Raw genomic sequence first — 20,351 nt, forward strand, 5'->3', positions numbered from 1 at the left:
CTTGGAGTGCATGTGTGACCCCGTGTGTGTCCTGGGACGTGAGGGCTGTTCTAAGGCTCTGCTGTTTTTTGGGACCATGGCTTTGTGATTAGTGACTCTTGGGGCTCTTCTGCTAATAAGGTAATGGCAACACAATATATGGAGGAGAACAATGAGCGCCTCCCATGGGGTGATGTAAGCCAGAGGGGAACAGAGTAGTGACCAGGCATGGAGCAGCTGTCTCTTTCCTCACGGAGGCTGGTGTGAGCTTAGCAGTTGTGGTAGCTGCTCAAGCAACATGTTGCTGGTACTACAGGAACCTCCACAGCCAGTGTGCGTGTATATCTTCCTGATTAGATGAGGCTTAGTGGAGGCTGCCTAGGATGCATCTTAGTGCTGCAGAGCCCCTGCGTCCCACCTCTCTAGTGCTGGCAGGGTGCATTTCTCGCGGGGTAGGCTTGGGATAAGTGCTTACTGCGGAGTGAGGAGAGCTCTCCCACCGTGTTGGTGTTTTGGTGTTTGTGGACCCATTTAGGGGCTTCAAGCCAGTGCTTTGACTGACCAAAGAGCAGCACTGTCCCCAAAACCACCCTGAGGCTCCCTTCCCACCTGTGGCCAGGTGGAGCAATAGCCTTCCAAATAGTTTTAAACAGATACTACTTTCAGAGGCTCTGCCTTGCATCTCTTCCCTTTGAATGTGAGACTGGGATGTGTCAGGAAAGAGGCACCACGTCATCTGCAGGTGGCTTGTGGCTGCCAATGCATCAGTGCCGGCTCACCTTCATCCAGGGAGGATAACAATCTGAAAAGCACTTTGTAAATCAACCGTGACTACAGGGGCTGAATTAGCACTGGGTTGGGATGCGCTCTTGGCTGGCAGACGTGTGATTTGGCAGCAGGTGAGAGGGAGCAGGGCTGCCCGTCCCCGGGCAGGCTGCACTCAAGGGAATGGTAGCTGTGGGGTATGTTGGAAGGAGGAGGATCAGGTTGTGCTTGTGAGGTCTTGCTGTGTTTCCTATTGGAGTGACAATGAAGAGATGTGAGCTTTGTGTGCTGTCCAGGCCAAAGTCCAACCCCAAAAACCCTATTTCAGCTATGGGCAACCACCCTATATTTTTAGACAGATGTTTGTTTTTTCTCCTAGACTTTGGGTTGGAGAAATGCTGTCAGCAATGTATGTCTGGCTCATGCCTGATGAAGTGATGGTTTTGGCTGTTTGGTAGATAACCAGTTCAAATACTCTATCTGGCTTTGGCTTTGATGGCAGTGTGGTAGCATTGTGTACTCAGGTGGTCACTTGTCCTGTTCCAGGACAACTAGATGAGCCCTTCAGAGCCAACAAAAGGTCTTTAAAGCTACTTACCCTCCATGTTACTGGTGCCAGGGGGGGACATAATTGGCTGAGAGGGCATGTGCCTGACATTGGGCTTTCCCTGGGGACAGGTCACAGCAGATTTCCACTGCTTCTGTGTGAGGGGACCAGCAATGCTCAGGGCAATGCAAACGCGGAGGCTTCCCCACTGCTGACTCTCTGCTGCTGTGGTATAACCCTGTCCCATGCAGGGACAATGGCAAACGTCTGGAAAGTTGAGCGGGAGCTGCAGAGAGTTTCCCAAGCTGAACTGAGCTGCAGCCACTTTTAAGGGAAAGCTTCCTAGTGGCTCATGAGTTATATTTGCATTATGCAGTGTCAAAAAGCTTCTGCAGCCTTCTGCTCCAAAAGGTGCTGGGCATTCTGGGGAGCAGAAGCTCAGTTTGCCGGGGCCCTCTGCAAAACCCCTGCAGCCCTGCCCTTGGGGCTGTTTCCCCACTGCAGTAGCTGCTGATGGAGCTGGGGGACCCGCAGGCTGCAGCAGTGCTGCTGTGATGGCAGTGAGGCTCCACTTAGTGTTCAGGTGGTGTTTGTGCCTCTGTGCCCGAGCTACTGTAGCAGTGTTCTGGCTAATGAAGAAGGCATGTTTTATCATGCTTTTTTTTTTTTTTTTGCTCTCTACCTGTCCCTGAGCCCTCCCAGTACCTGATTTAAATAAATCTGATAATAACCTTCATATTTTGAAGATCCTAAAATCTGCTTAGGCCCTAAATTATTTACTGATATGCCAAAACCAAAGAAGTCCCATATGTGTGAAATCTTAATTAGAGGAAGGTTTGGATCTGCAGCCTTTTGCAGAAGAAGCCTCAGTTCCCCTAAACAGCTTTGCTTTGAGGGAGGGAGAATGGAGAAAGGGGGAGGACACAGCTGGTTGGGATGTTTCTGTAGCTGCTGTTCCCCAGTAAAACAGGGTTACTAACTAATATTTAGTAGTGTTCCACCTACTACTAACCTGATCTGCACACTTGATCACTGTGATGGTTTGCCCATCCCCGAGCAGTCCACGTAACAGTGCTATGCCACTATGGCTTTTTATTTTGTCTTCAGCTGAGCTGAAGTTATTTTTTCTCCCTCCCACGTTGCCTGGAGAGAGATGGCATTGGCAGCTTCTGCAAGCATCGCTCTGTTCCCACCAGATAAGCTCTGCTTACCTCCATTCCTGCTTTAATATCCTGCAGATGTTCCCTTGCAAATTTTTTTCATTGTTTGTATGCAGCAACAGTGGGTGCAGTGTGTCCTTACCCCCATGCTGGCCCCGAGGAGGGTGCAGGGCTGCTGAATTTCTAACCCATACACTTTCTGTGCCTGGGGCCAAACCCTCCTGATGTCCCAGCTCTGTGAGGTGGGTTAAATGATGCAGAATCCTGCTCTGGTTCCCTTGGGCATGAGCCTCCAGGGATCCCTTGGGGTTCTCGTGTCCAGCTGCTGCTCTCCTGCCTGGGTCTGCTCCCCAGGAGGTGGGGGAAACCCTCTGTGGTTGCCCCTCTCCTCCCCTTGGCTGCTTTGCCACCTTTGGGTGGCTTTTGCTCATCTGGACTTTTCATGGGGGTTTGCTGATACACACAAATCTTTTGACTGCTAGGAAATGGCATCTGTCCATCTGTCCCTGGGCCGCTGTGTGCTTTTCTCCCTCCGCCTGCATGCTGCCGTGGGAGGATGCTCGGTGCACCAGCTGCACAAGCATCCCCTTGCCTCAGTACTTTCCAGTTTTGCCATCAATCATGAAGGAGTGGTGCAGAAAATAACATCAATCCTGAAACATTTTAAAATAAGCTCATCGTTATCTCAGTGCCTGTGTGGACACACGCATACGCAGACTGTCTCCCAACATGTGGGATCTTAGTGGCCTCGTTTGCTGAATGCATGGAGGAGGTGGGTATTCCTGGGTAGCACCACGTGGTACCAATTTAAGATTTAGCGACAGCGTTCACCACTGGTTTTGCCTGTCTATAGATGGCTGAATTGAAGGGGACCCAGGGATTTGAGCCCTGTGATTGGAAATGAATGATTTTGGCAAAGCCAAGCCTCCCTCACGTTAGCTTGCTGCAGCATAGCATTGTGTAGGTATAGTCCATTTAAAACACGATGCTGAATTCTGATTCAGCGATGATGACTATGTTGTGTGAGAAATGGGCCGGGACCTAGAAATCCTTGGTTTCCAGAGTTGCCTTTTTCCCTAGGGAAAAACTGTGTCTGAGTACTTGTGAGCGATAAAGTCTTGGCAAACGACAAGCTGCTGCCTCAGGGCTTAGGCAAGTGGTAAGAAAAGCGCCACAGAGAAAAAATCCACATGGCTTTCAGGCTGGAGAGCTGATAACATTGCATGCAGCATGACTCTGTTGCATGGGGGCATCACTCTTTAAAGTCTTTTGGTGAGCTCTTCATTTTTATTTTTTTTTTTGTCAGGACATCATTGCATTGAAGAGATGTGGTTTAGAGATGCAGTGGGGTCAGGCTTCAAAGGTCCCCATCTGACCTGCTTTGGTGGCAGCAAAAGCACCTGATGTATGGTTGTGGAGAGGGATCTGACTATGCTGGGATGCAGAGAGGTGGGTGACTTCCTGCACCCACGGCCTGCTGGGGTCAAGTCAGGGGCCCGCAGGACATTAAATCAAGTCTTAGTGCATCTTCACCAGTGTGGAAGCCACTGTGGTGCTCCTGGTGCTGGCAGAGCCCCTGCCTGGCCAGGTGTGCTGAGCAGAGTGCCTTGTGGGGTGGGATAAACTGCAAAAATACCGGTCTTCATCACTAGGAATTTTCTCTGGGCATGGGAAAATGGCTGTTGGTTGTCTTGCTTGCCTGGATTTGTTGGTGAAGGTTTCTCAGGGTAGATTTCAGCGGGTGCTGGAGCCAGTGTAGCTTGTGGCCCCTGTCCCTATGATGGCTCTTGTGCGTGGAGCCTCTTTGTAGTTAAGAGGTTTCTGTCACTTAGATGTGCAGATGACACCTCTTTTCAGCACCTTGAAAGAAACCAGAAATCCCTCCCCAAAACTCTGGTTTGTTAGCTGGTGTGAGGAAACCCTTCTCTCCCTGCCATGAGCAGCAAAGTGAAGATCCTGAAGAAGGAAGGAAGCAGATTACACACGAGACCTCTGTAGCTCAGTTTCAAACAAGGTGACAAGCCTATGGCTGTGAAAGTTCAAAATGTGTGATTAGTTGGCTTTACCTTAATGCAGGGTCAGCTACAGGAGCAGGGGATGAAAGAGGACTCAACAAGATGATCTTGACTGCTTGTTTGGCCTAAGTGAGGCTACCGGGGGGGGGGGGGGAAAAATGCTGTCAATGGTGGTGGTGTGCAATGCTTGTTCTCCTTTTTGTCTTTGGAAAGCTTCATATAAGCTACCTGAAAATGCAAGCTTGGATGTTTCAAAGTTCTCTTTTTGGAAGGAACTTATTCTCTTCCTGGAGTGAAAAGCTGTTTTTTCTGCTTTGGAGAAGACAAAGCCCCTAGTATTATGGTACTGAATGCAAAATCAGTGTATTCTTTGCATGTACCTGAGATATTTGAACCACTTTTCTGGCTTTATGAGCAAACCTGTTTAGTGGCATCTACTATTTTCTGTTCATTGTGAGTACAGAAAGCATTTTCACAGTGTGAAAGAAATGGCTGAATAGCATTTTTGACTCTGAGAAGTGTGCACATTGGCATCCCTCTCACAGCTCATGTTTAACCATGTACTTTTAAAAATTGCCCTTTTAAATTTTATTTTTTATTTTGTTGAGATTCCTGTTCATCAGTAATGCTGAGCAAATGCTTAATCTTTCCATGTTCTCTCTGACCATGCAAACTAAAAACTGATGTTCATGAGAGTTGCCTGTTTAAATACAAGCCCTTGGTGAGAAGAATAATAAAAGAATTAAGCTTAGATATTTCCTTGTTTTAGACTAAAACCTTCTGGGTGCAGCATTCGAGCTAGTGGCAATAGAAGATGTGAAAAATTTGCAATGCAGAGGGCTTTTCTAGTGATACATGAATGCAAACCGTGTGCTGTGTGAGATGTTACTAGCAGGCTCCCACTACACACCACTGAGCTTTTTTACCTTTTTTTCCTTTCCCCTTGAAGTTAGCCTGAGCCCCAGAGGAAGCTTGGGATAGATATAGTCTTTCAAGAAGTGTCAGGGGAGAAGGGAGGAAAAAAAAAAAAATCAATGCTGAATCTCAGAGAAGTACTTACTGCTGTTTCTAACAATCGAAAAATAGGGATGAAATCAAACACTACTGAATACTCCAATGAGTTTGTGGAGTTTAACCTCCAGTTGCACATGAGTAACTGGTAAATAGGCTCAAAACTCAAAGAGCCGAATAACCATTTTGGTCAATATGAGGACCTATGATTGGCATTTTTACACTCTTCACAACTGTTGTGCCGTAACGGAGGACTCCATTGTGAACTGGAGTTGGGGAAGAGAGTTGTCACCGGTCTACGTAAATGGTTGTCTGGCTGATACTGTTGCCCTTGTATCCTGAAGCCTCTGAGCTTGCAAAAGGCATTGATCAACGGGTGAACCTAATGTATTATAATTAGAGATGAGCTAACCTTGAAAGATAAATTAAGTAATGGGCAGTTGTGTGTTCCAGAGATGACAAAGTGCTTTGTAATGGTCAGTATTATTGCAGGTCTCAGGGGCCTGATTCAGAGAGCAAGTCCTGGAATAGTTATTCATCTGGTCTAAGTCTGCCTCTACTTCTCAGGTTTTCAAAACCTGTCTGGAGTTGTCTATGGCTTCTTCTTAATGTTTCTCAATGCCCTTATACTCCTTGTACAAATAAATATTTTCCACTTTTCTTCCATGTGTACACACATGTACGCACATGCATGTTTCCAGCCCCTTGCTGTTTTCTAGGAGAGGTGAGTGAGATCCGAAGCCACATCTCCCCTTTCCAAATTGTGTTATAATGTGAGTTGAGGAGCTAAGAGGAGGGAAATCCTATTCCTCATTATGCAACCATTCACTAAGATACCAGAGTCTGCAGGGCAGACTGACTGGGCTGAAATCAGGGCACTGTGTCATTTCTTCAACATCCTTCTGGATCAGCAGGCTGACAGCACCTTCCTGCACCACTTTTTATCCAATATTTTCTATGGACACCTGTGAAGAAGGATGGGGGACAACAGCTTGTGTCTCCTGAAAAAGACCTTCTCTTGTCTGACTTTCTCCAGCTCAGTGACTGGGTGTCTCTGCAGACAGAGGTGGCACGAGAGGCAACCGCAGCTGTGTTGCACCAACAACTCTCACATCAAACAGGCAAGACAAAAACCTTATCTGTGAGACCTAGTTCAGAGAAATGTCCTTCCAAGACCAGGAAATAAATCTGATGAGCACCTTCCCATGTGGAGGCTCCCCAAGAGAATGAGCAACCCTGACCATCGTGGCGTGCCTGGGAACAGCCAAACCAACTTTGAGCTGCACACTAGGGACAGCTATTTCTGCAAATAACCCACTGACTTTCTGTATTTGAAAGGAAAATGCAATGATTTAATTTTTGAATTAATTCTGAATTCTCCTTTCATTTTGACTCTTGCTTGTATCTCTGTATCTCCTGGAAGTACTTCTCTAGGGCTCTTGTGTCTTTTATAAAGCACAGACATCAAAAAATGAGCTAGGTCTCTATCTACAAATAAGCACAGCACAATATTTAAGCTCTTAATTCCTATAAGGAATCAGATGCCTGAATACTTTTCTTGGTTCGGACCTGAAAAACGGAATCCTTTTTTCAGTCTGCCTCATGTCTGTCCTAAAGGGACCCCTTTTCCCAGCTCCTTGAAGGTGGACATTCCCAGACTTAGGTTAAATGTTCTGTGCTCTGTCAAGCCATAGAGGAGAAATAAACTAAAGAGCTTCCTGTCCTGAACATATCATATGACAAGATTTGTGGCATTTAGTGGAAAAATCCAAGGTGAAAACCTTTAATCCTAAATATCCCAACTATAGTGGAATTGTTACTAGTTATATTTATGGATTTGTTTTTACTGGAGAACATGAGTTTATTTTTTACAAAAATTTTTATCAAAAACATTGCATATGTGAACCCCAAATCTAAGCTGGCTGGTATGGGTTTGTGACGACAACATGAAGAAACTGTAGGTGTAAAAGAGCAGGTCAACTGAGAGAAGTCCTGCCATGGAGTCCTGGGAAGTCCTGTGGATTTGGAAGATATAATCCTAAAATTGCACCATAAATTTCTAACTGGTTATAATCAAAAACTAGGCCAAAGCACTTTTAGTCTCTCAGTTGTGTTGGGTGGTGTTACTAAATTAAGTGTTGTATCTAGGGATTGAAATAATGGTGCAAGCTGCTGTCAACAGACTATGAAAAGAGGAGCAGAGTGGGAACCCAGAGAAAGCAGTGGTGAGATACACAGTGGGGTTGAAACAAAAAGATGAAAGTTTGGAGGAGGTAGCCTGGAGGAAAGCTATCACAAAGGACAAAATGCAGCTGACAAGACCTCCTCCTGTGCTGGTCCAGGAGGAGTTCTCTACTAGGAGTGGCTGCCATGCAGTTGGGCAGGGGCACTCACTTTTTTTTAAAGAATACTTAATTTATCAGGTAGAGGGACAGCAAAAAAACTCAACCCTTTGTTGAAATGACAGGTAAACTCACACTACTTTTATTAACTGAAGAAGCCTTTGAAGACTGACAAGCACTCATGTCACAGAGCGAGCTCACCATGCTGCTATTAGTGGCCACAGGGCTGTGTCCTGTGTGTAGTAGTTTAGCAATGCTGATTTTCATCCTGACCACCTCCCAGTTCCTTAGTGATCAAAATCAGTGCAGCCTTGGAGTGTTACAATTCCAAAGTACTACTATGCTTCTAAACAAAACTGGTTTAGATAGTCAGTGTTGGATAGATACAGATCATCACGAGTGAATGACTAACATACAGTAATCACTTCCTACTAAAACTACGTTAGTTCATGCAGTGCCTCTATTTTAATGTCAAACAGGAGAAACTTTGCTGAGCTTATTGAGCAGGATATGAGTAGCGTGGCTGCCCTCTCCCCCTTCCAGGGACTGGTCCCAGTGGGTACCCCCTTGGCCTGGGCTGGCCAGGGTAAGGTGCCCAGACATGTGGTGTCGGCGGCCGTGTCATGAACATGTGTGGCGGCAGGGTGAATGCTGTCCCTCTCCCACCAGTCATGGGGCTGCCACCCAGGGCTGCTGCTTTGTCTTGCTTCACAACTGGGCTGGTTCTATTAGGAGAGTCTATTTTCTTGTCTAGAACAAAGATTATGAATGTTATTTTCTTGAGAGAATACACTGCCTTTCTTCCTCTCCCCAGTGGCTGCTGTTTCTTCTACATGCAATAACCCAAGTGCCTGGAGATTTGTGTTTGAGCATCTGAGTGAAGAAACCATAAATAAGACCGTTAGCCCCTGGCCAACAGCCAGTACAGGTCTCTGCTGCCTGAGCCCTCTTTGCAGGTTCTTACTGATGTGTTTATAAGACATGATAGTCCTACCAGCCATGATGGTACACCTCTAGCCATGTGGTGGTCATGGGTAATTGCTGATCTTAGTCTTTATTTTCAGCGCACCCACAACACTGCCAGCACTATTTCTATTTAAATGAGTGCCCTGGGTCTGCTCTGGGGGAATCTGTATTGTGATGGTCTGAACTTTACAGCTTGTCTCAGCCTCTCCAAGAAGCAGCCCATCAAAATGCAAGAGGGTTATGGTGGCACAAGTCTGCTTTTCTCGTCTGCATGAAGATAAAAATCAAAATTTTTCACGTGTTGCATTGTTTCTCACAAATGAGAGCAGGAGGCTGTGGTGGTCAGGAAATGACTGGTTCAGATCAAGCCTGGAGGATGTCTTCCTTAAGAGTGCCTGGACCCTGCATCTTTCTGCCCAGCCATGGATCCCCTCAGCAGAGCTTACAGCGTGCGTTTATTTCACCTAACGCCAACGTAGTCCTGTAAAAAGCTTCTGTCTCATTCATAATGAATTTTCTAATGAAAACCTCAATTTGAAGAAAAGTCTGTGCCTGTCTCCATTTATGAGCTCAGAAACAATGCTGGTGTTTCAGCATTGTTCCCAGAATAAATTGCCGGTTTCATGACCGGCATGGTTAATAGGTGGGGTAGGAATTATAACTTTGGATTATAGTTCCCACACTGTGATAAACCTGTGAGAGACATCATCCAGTCTGAAAACTTGCCTTTCCTGGCTGTCCACTGGCAGGTGGACTTCTGTAAGCAGACAAAATCTATGCTAGTTATATGCATCTGATCTCTTGCAAATGTGTATCGCTCCAGTTTCTCAATCATTTCTAGTCAGTTTGGTGGCAAAAGGAGCCTTTTCAGGAGGGTTGAAGGGAGGTTTGGTTTTACCTTCTGCTTCTTTGAGGTGACTTTCACTCTTCGTACTTGGTGTAAATAAATCCTCCAGATCCTGCAGCACAGGGTTAGTGCTCGCTTTGTTGTTTCTCTTGTTTTTTTCTTCTTCGCGTTGCTGCATCAATAAAAAACATCAGGTTTAGTTTGAAACTGCAGATGTAATCTGTGAAATGGTGGCCTGGTGTCTTGGTTGGCCTGGCTAAGTGCTTGTTGGTATGAATGTAATCTCTTTACCAAGTTCAAGGTGCTGAGTCTTGGTCCAGAGACCAAGGGTTTTAGGGAAAGAAAGTACATCCCAGTGAGGACTGAGACACTGGGAAGCACAGGCCCTGGTAGCAGGACACCTTTGCTGTTTCTCATTGAGACTCATTAGCTGTGCAGAGCTGTGCTTTTGCAGGTATTCTGCTGCCAGATGTAATTCATATTAGGTCAGGTGCCCTGCATTATGGTCCTCTACATGTTGCAACCTCTCAGTTCTGGATATCATGAGGTTCAAATCCTACCCTGCTAATTTGAGCCATTGCATCTGTCTGTATCTTGCTTTTACCATCTGCATGGCAGAGGCAGACACCAGTCTCCTTTGTAAAGTGCTTTGAAAATTACTGGGAAAAAAATGTTATTGCCATGTTGTTATTTATGGCTCTTTACTCTTTGGCTTGTACAAAATCTGGCTGTGGTTTTGATAGGCTTGTCATTGTCCCTGGGAAATCTCAGGCTCCAAAACATTACTTGAACCTTGAGGTAGCTTATTTTTGTAGGTGGAAAGTGGAGATTATGGGAAAACTCACTGTAGTTTTGATGTATGAAATAGTTGCCTGTTATGGGATGTGACCACTATTTGCAGTTAGCCATTAATGTCATCAGAGAGAACTGCACAAGCATAAAATGCATCTTCCCTTTGTGTCACTAACGTGTTCAGAAGTGAAGAGCAATTTAAAAGCATGTTGTGCATCAGACTTGAAGTGCATGTTATTTCAAAGATGGCTTTGACAGATCAATACTTACCATTTGCATTTTCTTCTTCAGCTCTGCATTGGCGCGCTGGTATGCTTCAGCCACAGCGTTTAGGTAATAGATGGCAAGGCTACAAAAACAAATGTGTTGCCGTAGTGATGGGATCAGAGGAGAAGGTTTCACAAGGAGGGAACATTTAATTTTTGCCTACCTTCTAATACCTTGTTTTCCCACCAGCTGTTTCCAAACTGCCTTTAGAGGCTCAAGGCTTAGCAGAAATTCAGGATGCCTCATGGCATGGTCAGCTAAGATGGGCTGAGCCAGTCCAGTAGCTCAGTTCTGCTCAAACAGAAGAAAAATGACCGTTCTGCCCTCCTGCCTCCACCTTGGCTGGCCATGGGCTCCCTCTGCTTCCTTTGTTTGGTGCAACTAGGCACCAGCCTTGAAAACCAACTTGGCTGATAAAACACATGGCTGTCTGCCATGGCTCAAAGGAAAACTCTGGTCTGAGAGACAAAACAGACACCAGGTAACACAAGGACCTTAGAAAAAACTAGGAAACCAGGAAAACGGTGGCAGAGCAGGGCCCTGAAACCTCTCCTGAAAATCACGTTTCTCAAGGCACGGTCCTCCTTTCCCACTTGGCCAGGACTGGCTGCCTCTTGCATCCCGGGAAGGGGCTGTCGGGAGTGATCAGAGATGGGAACCAAGGACAAGCAGAAGCCAGGTCAGACCAGAGCTATGGTGGTGGGTTTTTTTTCAATCTCTTCTTCTCAAAAAGGGCACACCAAAACCAGGGGAAAACTGAGCCAAGCTGGAGGGAACTGAAAGGCGAGTGGGATGGGAGAGGGTGTGCTGGCAGCCAGCTTTTGTGTTTTAAAACATGCCCAAGCGTCTGGGGCTGTCTCGCCACTGCTGCTACTTGCCAGCCAGTAATATTTTGGTTGTCAAAAATGTCTCCTCCTGCTTTTGTAGAGTGCTTTTATTCTTCTAAACTATAAACATCATCTGCCCAGTGACTCCAAGCCATTCCCAGGAAAAGCACCAGCCATTCAGTTCACCACATTTTCAGGGTTTTTTTAAAAAGTAAAGTAAAAAATTCTCTTGTAAAAGAAAAAAAAAAAAACAGGCAGACTAAAAAAAAAAAGTTTCCAGAGTTCATAACCTGCTTGTGTGGGTCTGACCTGGGTTTAGCACTCTCAAACCAGGCTCGAGGATTTTGTCAGCAAGTGCGTGACTAAGCCCAGCAAGGCACTGTGTTCTGGCGTATTGGTTTCCAGGTGGGAGATCAGGAAGGGATACTTAGGATGGCCTTTCTTGAGGCTTTTCACAGGGCTCTGTCTAGGGGAAACACATTTGCTTCTTTTTGCCTAGTATTAACCCAAAACTCAGTCTTGGTGATCTGGGCTCTCTGCCCTGCAAAAACCTATTGGAAATTGTTATTTTTGTTCTTCTGTAAGGATGCGATAGTTTTATTTCTTCTATGTCATCAAACTCATTGCCTAGGAAATATTACTTTGTAATCAGGGTTTTGGGGCTGCTTTGCAGTTTTTGTTGTGACTAGCCAGGATGTAAGTGCCTGGAGCACTCCTGTTTTCATAAAGATAACTAGATCTGCCTATTCAAAGCCACCTGGGATGCCATGCACTCTGTTTCTGAGCTTCCTTCTCAAGTTCATTGAGTAACTGAACAAATCTATTTCCATTCCTTTTTCACCCTCTGCATTAGCTGCCAGCATCATCTCCAGCCATCACAGCTTCCTCCCCTGATGTCTACTGTGTTTAGTGGGACATTGACGGGAAGGGCGTGAATTCACCAGGTTCCTCTCCCAAACACTGTGAGATATAAGCCCTCTCTGTCTGGGGGTTAAGTCTGAGTTTCCTCTGTTCTAGCTGTATTGCTCAAGCGAGTTTGTCGAGGATTGAACTGCCCTTAAGGGATCTTTGGAGGGAGAGGGGAAAGGGACAGTGCCACAGAAAGGGGATGTGGGGGGATGCCTTTGCTGCAGTCGAAATCTGCAGGTAGTCAGCAATGCTGAAGCAACCTGCGTCATCCTCCAAGGTGCATGCCAGTGTCCTGGGCAGGTCCTACAGGTGTGCTTGATTTGCTATTGAATCCCTGATTTATACTGCTAGTGCTGGCTCCCAGAAAAGGCAGAACAAAGCCAGGTCCTGGTCTGACTGTGAACAGCAGCACGAGAAGCTGTAAACTTTGCTGGGAAATCAAGTAAGCATTAGCAAATGGAGTTTACCCATTTTCAATGGGGTGCTTTAGATTTATTTGCTTCTAAAATGAGCCTGAGGATACACCTCATGCTTGAGCTGTTTAGCATGGATGCTGTGTGTCCCTGGCACCCCTCTTCTCTGATTTACTCCTCCCCCAGATCTGTGGAGAGAGTGTGGGTCACTGCCCTTCTCTAGCCTGCACAGTAGTTTTCAATCTTCTACTTGATGCAGTAAGGTGTTTCTAGCTTCTGCCAGGAAGCTCTGCAAGGCATGATTTGAAATCCTGCTCTGGACCCAAGTGGTATTAGGTTATGTGCCTGTTTGCACAATATTTCTGCTTCTTCTTTCTCTTTAATTTCCCCCCCCCCCCCCTTATCCCTGGGCAGCTAGAAACAGTCAGTTTAACACCCATGTCACCTGCTGGACCCCCATCATTGTTTGGGACCAGAAACCAAGAACAGAAATAAATAGGAGTTTTGGATTGCAGCTGGAAAAAGAGAAGGGGTTATCATGGCTAGAGAAAATCACTCCATTCAGTCCATAGAAGCAGAAAACATATTTTTTGGAGCATCTGCCATCAAAATCAACAGACCGGCCATTTATGATCCACCTGTCACTCTTTGTACAGGCTATTTTTTTATTTAGGCTGCATTGTAGGTTGTCTTGCCCCTGCTACTTTGAGAGCTGCTGGCTCTCTGCTCATCAGGACCAAATTAAGCTTTTACATTTCCCTGGTTTTAATCTCCCGGCCAGCTGGATGGGGATCAGTGTAAAGGCTAGCTCCAGCTTGACCCTTTCTACCTGTCTGCACCACAGCAGAAGTAGAAGCAGAAGCTGAAGACTTTCAGGGAGGAGGCAGGAGACTGGGGACTCACTAAATGTGATTCCCTAGACTGAAAATTTCTGAGAGGAGAAAAGGACCCAAGCCTTAGGAGACATCCTTGTATGGTGGCTCTGTTTTCATCAGGGATTATCCCAGGAAACGTTTGCGTGCATATAGCGAGCAGTACTTCCACAAGACACCCAATGCTCTCTGGGCATGTGAGAGCTACTGTCAAGGGGCTGTAGGTATGACTTGTCCAGGCACCATGGGGCCCACCACTTTTTTTTAGGGCTGTGACTCTCTCCATAGCTGAACAACTGGAAATCACAAATATCTAATATCTTCAAAGGCCGCACAGGCAGTGTATCTGGGTGGGAAACAAGGATGTTTTAGGTAATGTGGACATAGGGTATCTCTCAGTTTGCAGAGGGGATCAGGCAGAGACAAAATGGTGTCTTGGAGAGATGGACCAATGGGAAGGCTGTGGTGTGGGAATAGCCCAGACTGGGAAGGTGTGATAAAAGGTGTCTCTTCAGCAAATAAAATAGATTTGTGCTCTTCCCTGTCCCAGCTGTCAGTGGAGGAAAGTGCAGGAGATTGTCACTGAACAAAACATTATTTTCAAAGATCTACTGCTCTCCCACCACCTTTTTGGGGAGTTGCATCAAAGCCTCAGAAATCTGACCTGCAGCCCTTTTGTAAATGCCATCCATTTGGGGTGGATTAGCTCTGCAGTCTTCATCTTGTGTTTGTGGTAGCATCTGCTAGTGCTACTGTGAAGCCTGCAGGAATAGAGCTGCTAATAACATGCTTGGCTGTACTAGGGACGTAGCGTGAGACTTCTTGTCTGCTGGGTGTATCTGGTTTGATTCTTCTAAGTGTAGTATCTGTTTGCATGAGTTACAGTATCTGATCATCTTTCTTTAGGTTAAAATGAGTAAGCAGCTCAAGGCAGGTAGAGGGATGACAGGTCATTTTCAGTTTAATTGGGATTTTTCTCAAGCTGTTTCTATAAGAAACTTTGTAACATGGGAACTTGTGTTTGATTTAATGGCATTAATTTCAGTGTAGCCTATTCAGAATGAAGGATCACAGTGCCCAAGAATGGCTGTACTGGATCAGCCCAGAGGACCCTCTCCGATGTATATAAATGCCCAAGGAAGAGTCAGAGGAGGCAACCATATGTAATACACTCCCCAACACTCTCCTTGTCTCTCACTGTTTAGTCTGGAGTGTTCAGAGCTGCCTATAAAGTTTGGCCACAGCTCTCCCACTTATTTTGATAGCTATGGAAACCTCAAGAACAATGCCAAAAATATCTTTTTAAAAAAGAAAAAACAAAACAAAAACAAACAAACAAAAAAAAAAACCCAAAAAACCTCAAAAAAACAACTGCCCTGGTCCTAGTGCTGAAGATGCTAGGGATTTAAGTGTGGTTTCAAAGCTGAAATGGTCAGACAGCACTGAAACAAATTCCAGGTGTATTATTTGGAAAAAACAAAAAGCCCCAACAACTCAAACAAAAACCATACCACATCTTCATATTTTTGGAACATGAAATTCTTGAATGTCCTGGCTTGGCAGTGCTGGAAATACCACCAGCTGTGGTGGAGAAATTGCTTCTCCAAAAGGCAATAGGCTGAGACTGTCCATTTATTTCATGCTGGCTAATGAAAATTTTTCATATGGAAGTTGTGACAGCTTTGATATCCAGAAGGCCTCTGTCAGCAATGCAGTTCATCTACAAAGTTGTGTTTAATTAGGTGGTCAGGTAATTAAATTTTGGGAAATTGGGTTGGGCAAAGGTGAGGGGGGTAGGGAGCATGTGTCTGCCCTAATCCAGGCTGTTGTCTTAGCAGAAGCTGTATTTAGACCTCACTAACATCCCAGAATTTTTTTTCAACTTCCTCCCCCAGCCAGGCATGTAATATTGCAAGGAAAACTTACACCATGAGCAGAATTGCAGGTATGATCAGTCCTGGATTTGCCACATAGCTGAAGATCTTGGCAACAAAAAGTGGGAAATCAAGCTCAATGGTCTCTTGAATGACTTCATACATCCTTTTCTTTCCACTGGAAAGACAAACGGCCAGTTAAGGAGTGGTGGTATTTCCTGGAGGGACAAAATAACTCCTAATCTAACGATGCTAAGTAGCATGTTTCCTCTCTCCTTCAGTGAGCATCAGCTTGCTGTTGGCCACCAAGGATTTTGAAATACATTCATTTTAAATTACCCTTTGGTCCCTCCATTCGTCCCCGCTCCCCACTGATTATAAGAATAATCTTTGCTACACCAACTTGCTCCTGGACTTAATGCATTCATTTCCACATGTGTCTCCTTTATGAGTTATGACTATTTACCCCTCTGAAATGTATAGAAACCTACAGATTGAAGTAACCATACATTTCTGTTCAATATCTTGTTAAATATGGCCTTTTCATGGTAGAGATGACTTTCCGTATGCAAATTCCGTCTTTCTGAAATAATGAGCCAACTTGAAGTGCTGCTAAGTAATGACAAAAATAGCAAGCTGTGATTATTGCTTAATAGGAAACTCAGTGAAAGAGTAATTTCAAACTGGATTGATAAAGCAGATGAGAGTATTCTGTATGAAAGAAGAACAAATCTGTAAAAGGCTGGATTACGTAACTGACCTTCTTCTCTTCCCAGCATCTCTGGGCCTGTGAATTCAACCCTATGAGTGCTATTCCTCATCTTTAGGCTTATTGCCTCCTGGGATCTTGCAGGATTATGCTCAGGAAGGTGTTGGACTCTGTCCTGATGATGAGAGTCAATAAAGACAAACTTGGCTAAATGGTATCCCAACTTCATCAACTGCCTTAAACCCAGGAGAGCTGAGCTTTCAGTGGAGCTGAGAGGTGCGCCAAGGGTCTGAATCAGGCTGAGTGGCATTTGGAGGGTTGATTTGGAACTGAAATAGCTCTTTCACATTGCAGATTACTCCTCTCCAAATGATAGTGTGCCTGCAACAAGTTTCTTGTCAGATCTTCTGACATTGCTTGTTGACACCTGTCCTTGTTATAGAACTGAGGGAATTTTGGTCTCTTGCCTTCTCCCCTGAGTCTTTTAGCTTTCTGTTGTCACTCTCTATTAGCAAGTGAATAACCTAAACCAGTGCATCTACAGGAACAATTTGTTCCAAGCTGGCTCCTTGCTGAGTCAGACTCAGCAGGCCCAGGAAATGGGGTTACTCAATCAAATTAGACTTTATTGGCATGTTAATCCAGTCCACTGAATGCTCTGTGCAGTGCTGATTCTGTCCTAATTTAAAAAAGGGCTGCTTTTAAAAAAAAAAAAAAAAAAAATTAAAGCTGCAACTTTTCAGGCTCAGACCTATCTATTTCCTGTTATTTTCCCACAAAATTCAACATGTAAAATACATCTCGTGCTGAGGGAGTTCTTGGCTCTATGGAAAAAGTCTTAGAAGGAGGCTTCAGACCTGTTTTGCTCCCACAATGTTCCAAAGAGCCTTAGGGGTGCTCCTATTGCTTTTTTTACTGGGGGTTGGACCCTGCTGTCCCACCCCTGCCATCCTCTGGTGCTTTCATCAGTGTGTGTTGGGGAAACACCAGGAATCATGTAGCAGAGGAGGCAAAGCAGCCGAGTTTGCCAAGACTGCTGGAGAACAGCAAACAGGAGCTCAGAGCAGGTTCAGTGCTCCCAGCTGACTGTACCCCGCAGCCGGGCATGGCCTGTTGCCTCATGTTGCTAAGGCTTTAACCAGATGGAGAATGGAGGCATTTTGCCATCTTTGCTGGAGTCCAGGCCATCTAACTTCATGGGAATAATTCCTTGTATCAGTGCAGAAAAATGGCCTTTTTGGTGTTTTGCTAGTACCTGAACGGTCCACAGTCAAAGGAGGGAGGCAGGGACATGATGGTATAAGCCACAGGCAGGAGGCTGAGGAATAGGATCAACAGCAGAAGTCCCATGTAAAAATTATTAGACTTGGATGCTTTGAAGACTCGTGCATGAGGGACATTGCTACTCATAACAGCCCAGCACTGAAAATACATGGAAGTTAATAAGCGCAGCACGTTTATACCCACGAGCCCTGGTGCGTAAAAGGATCCCATCCTGAAAAGGAAAGGAGATGGACAGTTGCTATTTTTTGACAGGCTGGAAGGTTTTTTATTTTCAGAAGGGAAACAAGTGTTCATGTGGTGGCAAGTTTGCCCACAAAGTCTGAGCAGGCTGGCTTGTGCTACCCCTGTGCTCATGGAGGAGAAGTCACCCGCATCCATGTTAGGGTACGGTAACCATGCATTGAGGACCAGCGAGGTCTCAGACCTCAGAGTGGTTGCAAAGAGAGATTTTCAGTTTGTGTCAAAAATTGCTTGGAGATAGCTTGGAAAATGTTGGGTGAATGTAACCAGCAGGGTGAGACCCCCTTAAATCTGCAGAGATATTGTAGTAGGGGAACAGGTAGAAATTATCAACCCATGGCAAAAAAACCACCTTACCCCAGAGGAGGTGAGGGTACTCTGTACTGTTGCCTGTTGCCTCTGGTGCTGCCACAGTAGGGCAGAGCAGCTCCTGTTTGCCCTCCCTTGGGCCAGTTTTGGGACATGGCCCTCCTGCCCAGCCTGCTCTAGCTGGCTCCATGCCCACCCTTGCATTGACGTGTAAACTCACTGTGCCCTCAAAACCCTTTTTGATCTTTTCCCCTAGCACATGGACCATCTGAATAAATTTTTAACACTAGGAAAAAATGACGTTATAAAAGTGGGAGTGGGGCAGGGTTTGCATGACTGATCTCTGTTTCAGTTATGCCACTGCTACTCCTCTTAAATGAGTAAGCTGATATTTTTAAATTTCCACTTTTATAGTCAAGCACAGAAAGCCAAACAATCAGATAAAGCGAAGCCCAAAGATTATTCTAGCTGGCTTGGAAGCTTTCTAACTCCACTGGCAGGTTTTCTATATAATGCAAAAAAACAACCAAAAAAAAAAAGGAAATATCTTACCAAATCATTCCCTGGTTGAAGATCAAACCCAAAACGTTGCCACTAATGTCAAACTCTGCATAGGACGGCTGCATGGGGAAAGGAAAGAGAGTGTGTTGTTGCTAGAGGTACCTGCTATTGTTTGCTGCTGGGTATAAGGATGCTTATTTAAAGTTGGTATGAAGGGATTTCTGGGAGAGCTCCTGCTGCATGTGTACTGCTTGAATGACCAGCAGCATTGTGGTGAAAGCAAAATTGGAGCTACTGCACTGTGGGCCGCTGCTTCTCTCTTGGCTTGTTGAAAATTGGAAAGATATATGGAGGTACTTAGAGGCGTTCTGTGTTTATTTCTCGCTGCTAATATAAAGCCAGCTGCGAGCAAAGGAGCCATGGCACGAGACTAGCTTTTACACTCCAGCTGGTGTATCTGGCTATGGGATTACAGTTCCACCCTGGTAAAATATTGCATGTTTAAATGGTGATAACGATGAGCTGGAGGGCAAATGCTACACCAGAGATGTATCCACATCCCCAGGTCTGGCAGCAGCAGGCTGCTGAAGAACAGAAGCAGAGGGCAAAGGGAGAGAAATACGAAGGAATATATGACCTGATGGATATCTGGTGGCATTTTGCTCTGTGCTAGTCAGTAGTTAAAATACTGCTATATATGGAGCAACCTGTCTGATGTGGGTGCTAATGGTGGTAAATTCAGAACAGGCTGGTCTAACCTATTGACAGTATTTGTTGTTTTATAAATTATTATTCTGCTAGATTTGCCTATGATGAAGCTACTCTTTCTTCTACGTATGTCTGCTTTTGTGCACACAACTCAAATGATTTTTGGCAGATTAAACCGTGTCTAAAGTTTTTCTTTTACGTTTTCTTGAAAAAAAGGGGTTTTTTTTACTGAAATGCAAAAAACACAGTTCTAAGAATTGATGGGTGATGCCCTTATATGTTTGAAATGTTCTGTGCAGTATGTCTGTTTTTCACGCAGTTTGCATGTACTTAATACTGTCAGCAATTCATGAAGTTGAGGTTTAAGATGTTTGTCTTTTGTGATGAAAACTCAATAGGAGCCTAGCTGACTGCTCACAGCTTTGGGAAAGGATGGGTGCAAATATTGGGTTTTTTTGGTTTTTTGATTCCGGTTCATTTCTACTTCAAATCTTTAGCTAGAGCTTAATTTTGGCTTCTTTTTTTCCCCCTGAAAATAAAGGCAGCTTTCAGTGTCTGCTGTCCTCTCCCTTGAGTACTTCTGTGTGAAAAGGCTGGGTTAAGCAAGAGACTTATTCACTATATAGGTTAGAAAAACACATATACAGTTGTGCTGGTGCCCATGGCTATGTTGGGTTAGATGGATGTTACCAAATCCTCTTTCACTCTTTTTTTCATTCCTGGGCCAGGGAAGAAAAAAAAAACCAACCCCTATTTGAGCACCAGTGGAGTAATGCACATAGCACCAGGAAGAATATATGAATCTCCCAAAGATGTTGGAGAAAAAGAGGAGGGAAGGTCACAGTGCTTTCGTCTTTGTAACTACCATAGGAGCCGCTTGGCATGAAAGGAGAATTTTGCCTTTGCCAGGCCGCAGAGTGCCAACCCTCTAGTGCTGCCCATGTTATGGGCTGCAAATAAACACTGCTACTTAGTCCTAATAAATAAGGGCCTCACTTTGCTCTTTCTGAGCTC

The 20,351-nt window shown here is 45.1% G+C and overlaps 1 protein-coding gene across 1 annotated transcript in view; it reads right to left on the reverse strand.

Moving 5' to 3' along the window:
- Nucleotides 1-8,315: 8,315 nt before the first annotated feature.
- The window catches only part of TMC2 (transmembrane channel like 2), a 32,584-nt gene continuing 20,548 nt past the window's right edge, over nucleotides 8,316-20,351 (reverse strand). Inside the window, exons 15-20 of the mRNA XM_074874242.1 lie at nucleotides 18,681-18,748; nucleotides 17,551-17,790; nucleotides 15,639-15,764; nucleotides 10,695-10,773; nucleotides 9,684-9,804; nucleotides 8,316-8,569 (exon numbers count right to left, since the gene is read on the reverse strand). Of these exons, the coding sequence (XP_074730343.1) occupies nucleotides 8,316-8,569; nucleotides 9,684-9,804; nucleotides 10,695-10,773; nucleotides 15,639-15,764; nucleotides 17,551-17,790; nucleotides 18,681-18,748 (888 nt within the window). The remainder of the gene's footprint in view (nucleotides 8,570-9,683; nucleotides 9,805-10,694; nucleotides 10,774-15,638; nucleotides 15,765-17,550; nucleotides 17,791-18,680; nucleotides 18,749-20,351) is intronic.

Source organism: Strix uralensis, chromosome 1 (assembly GCF_047716275.1).
Source record: "Strix uralensis isolate ZFMK-TIS-50842 chromosome 1, bStrUra1, whole genome shotgun sequence".
Lineage (NCBI taxonomy): Eukaryota > Metazoa > Chordata > Aves > Strigiformes > Strigidae > Strix > Strix uralensis.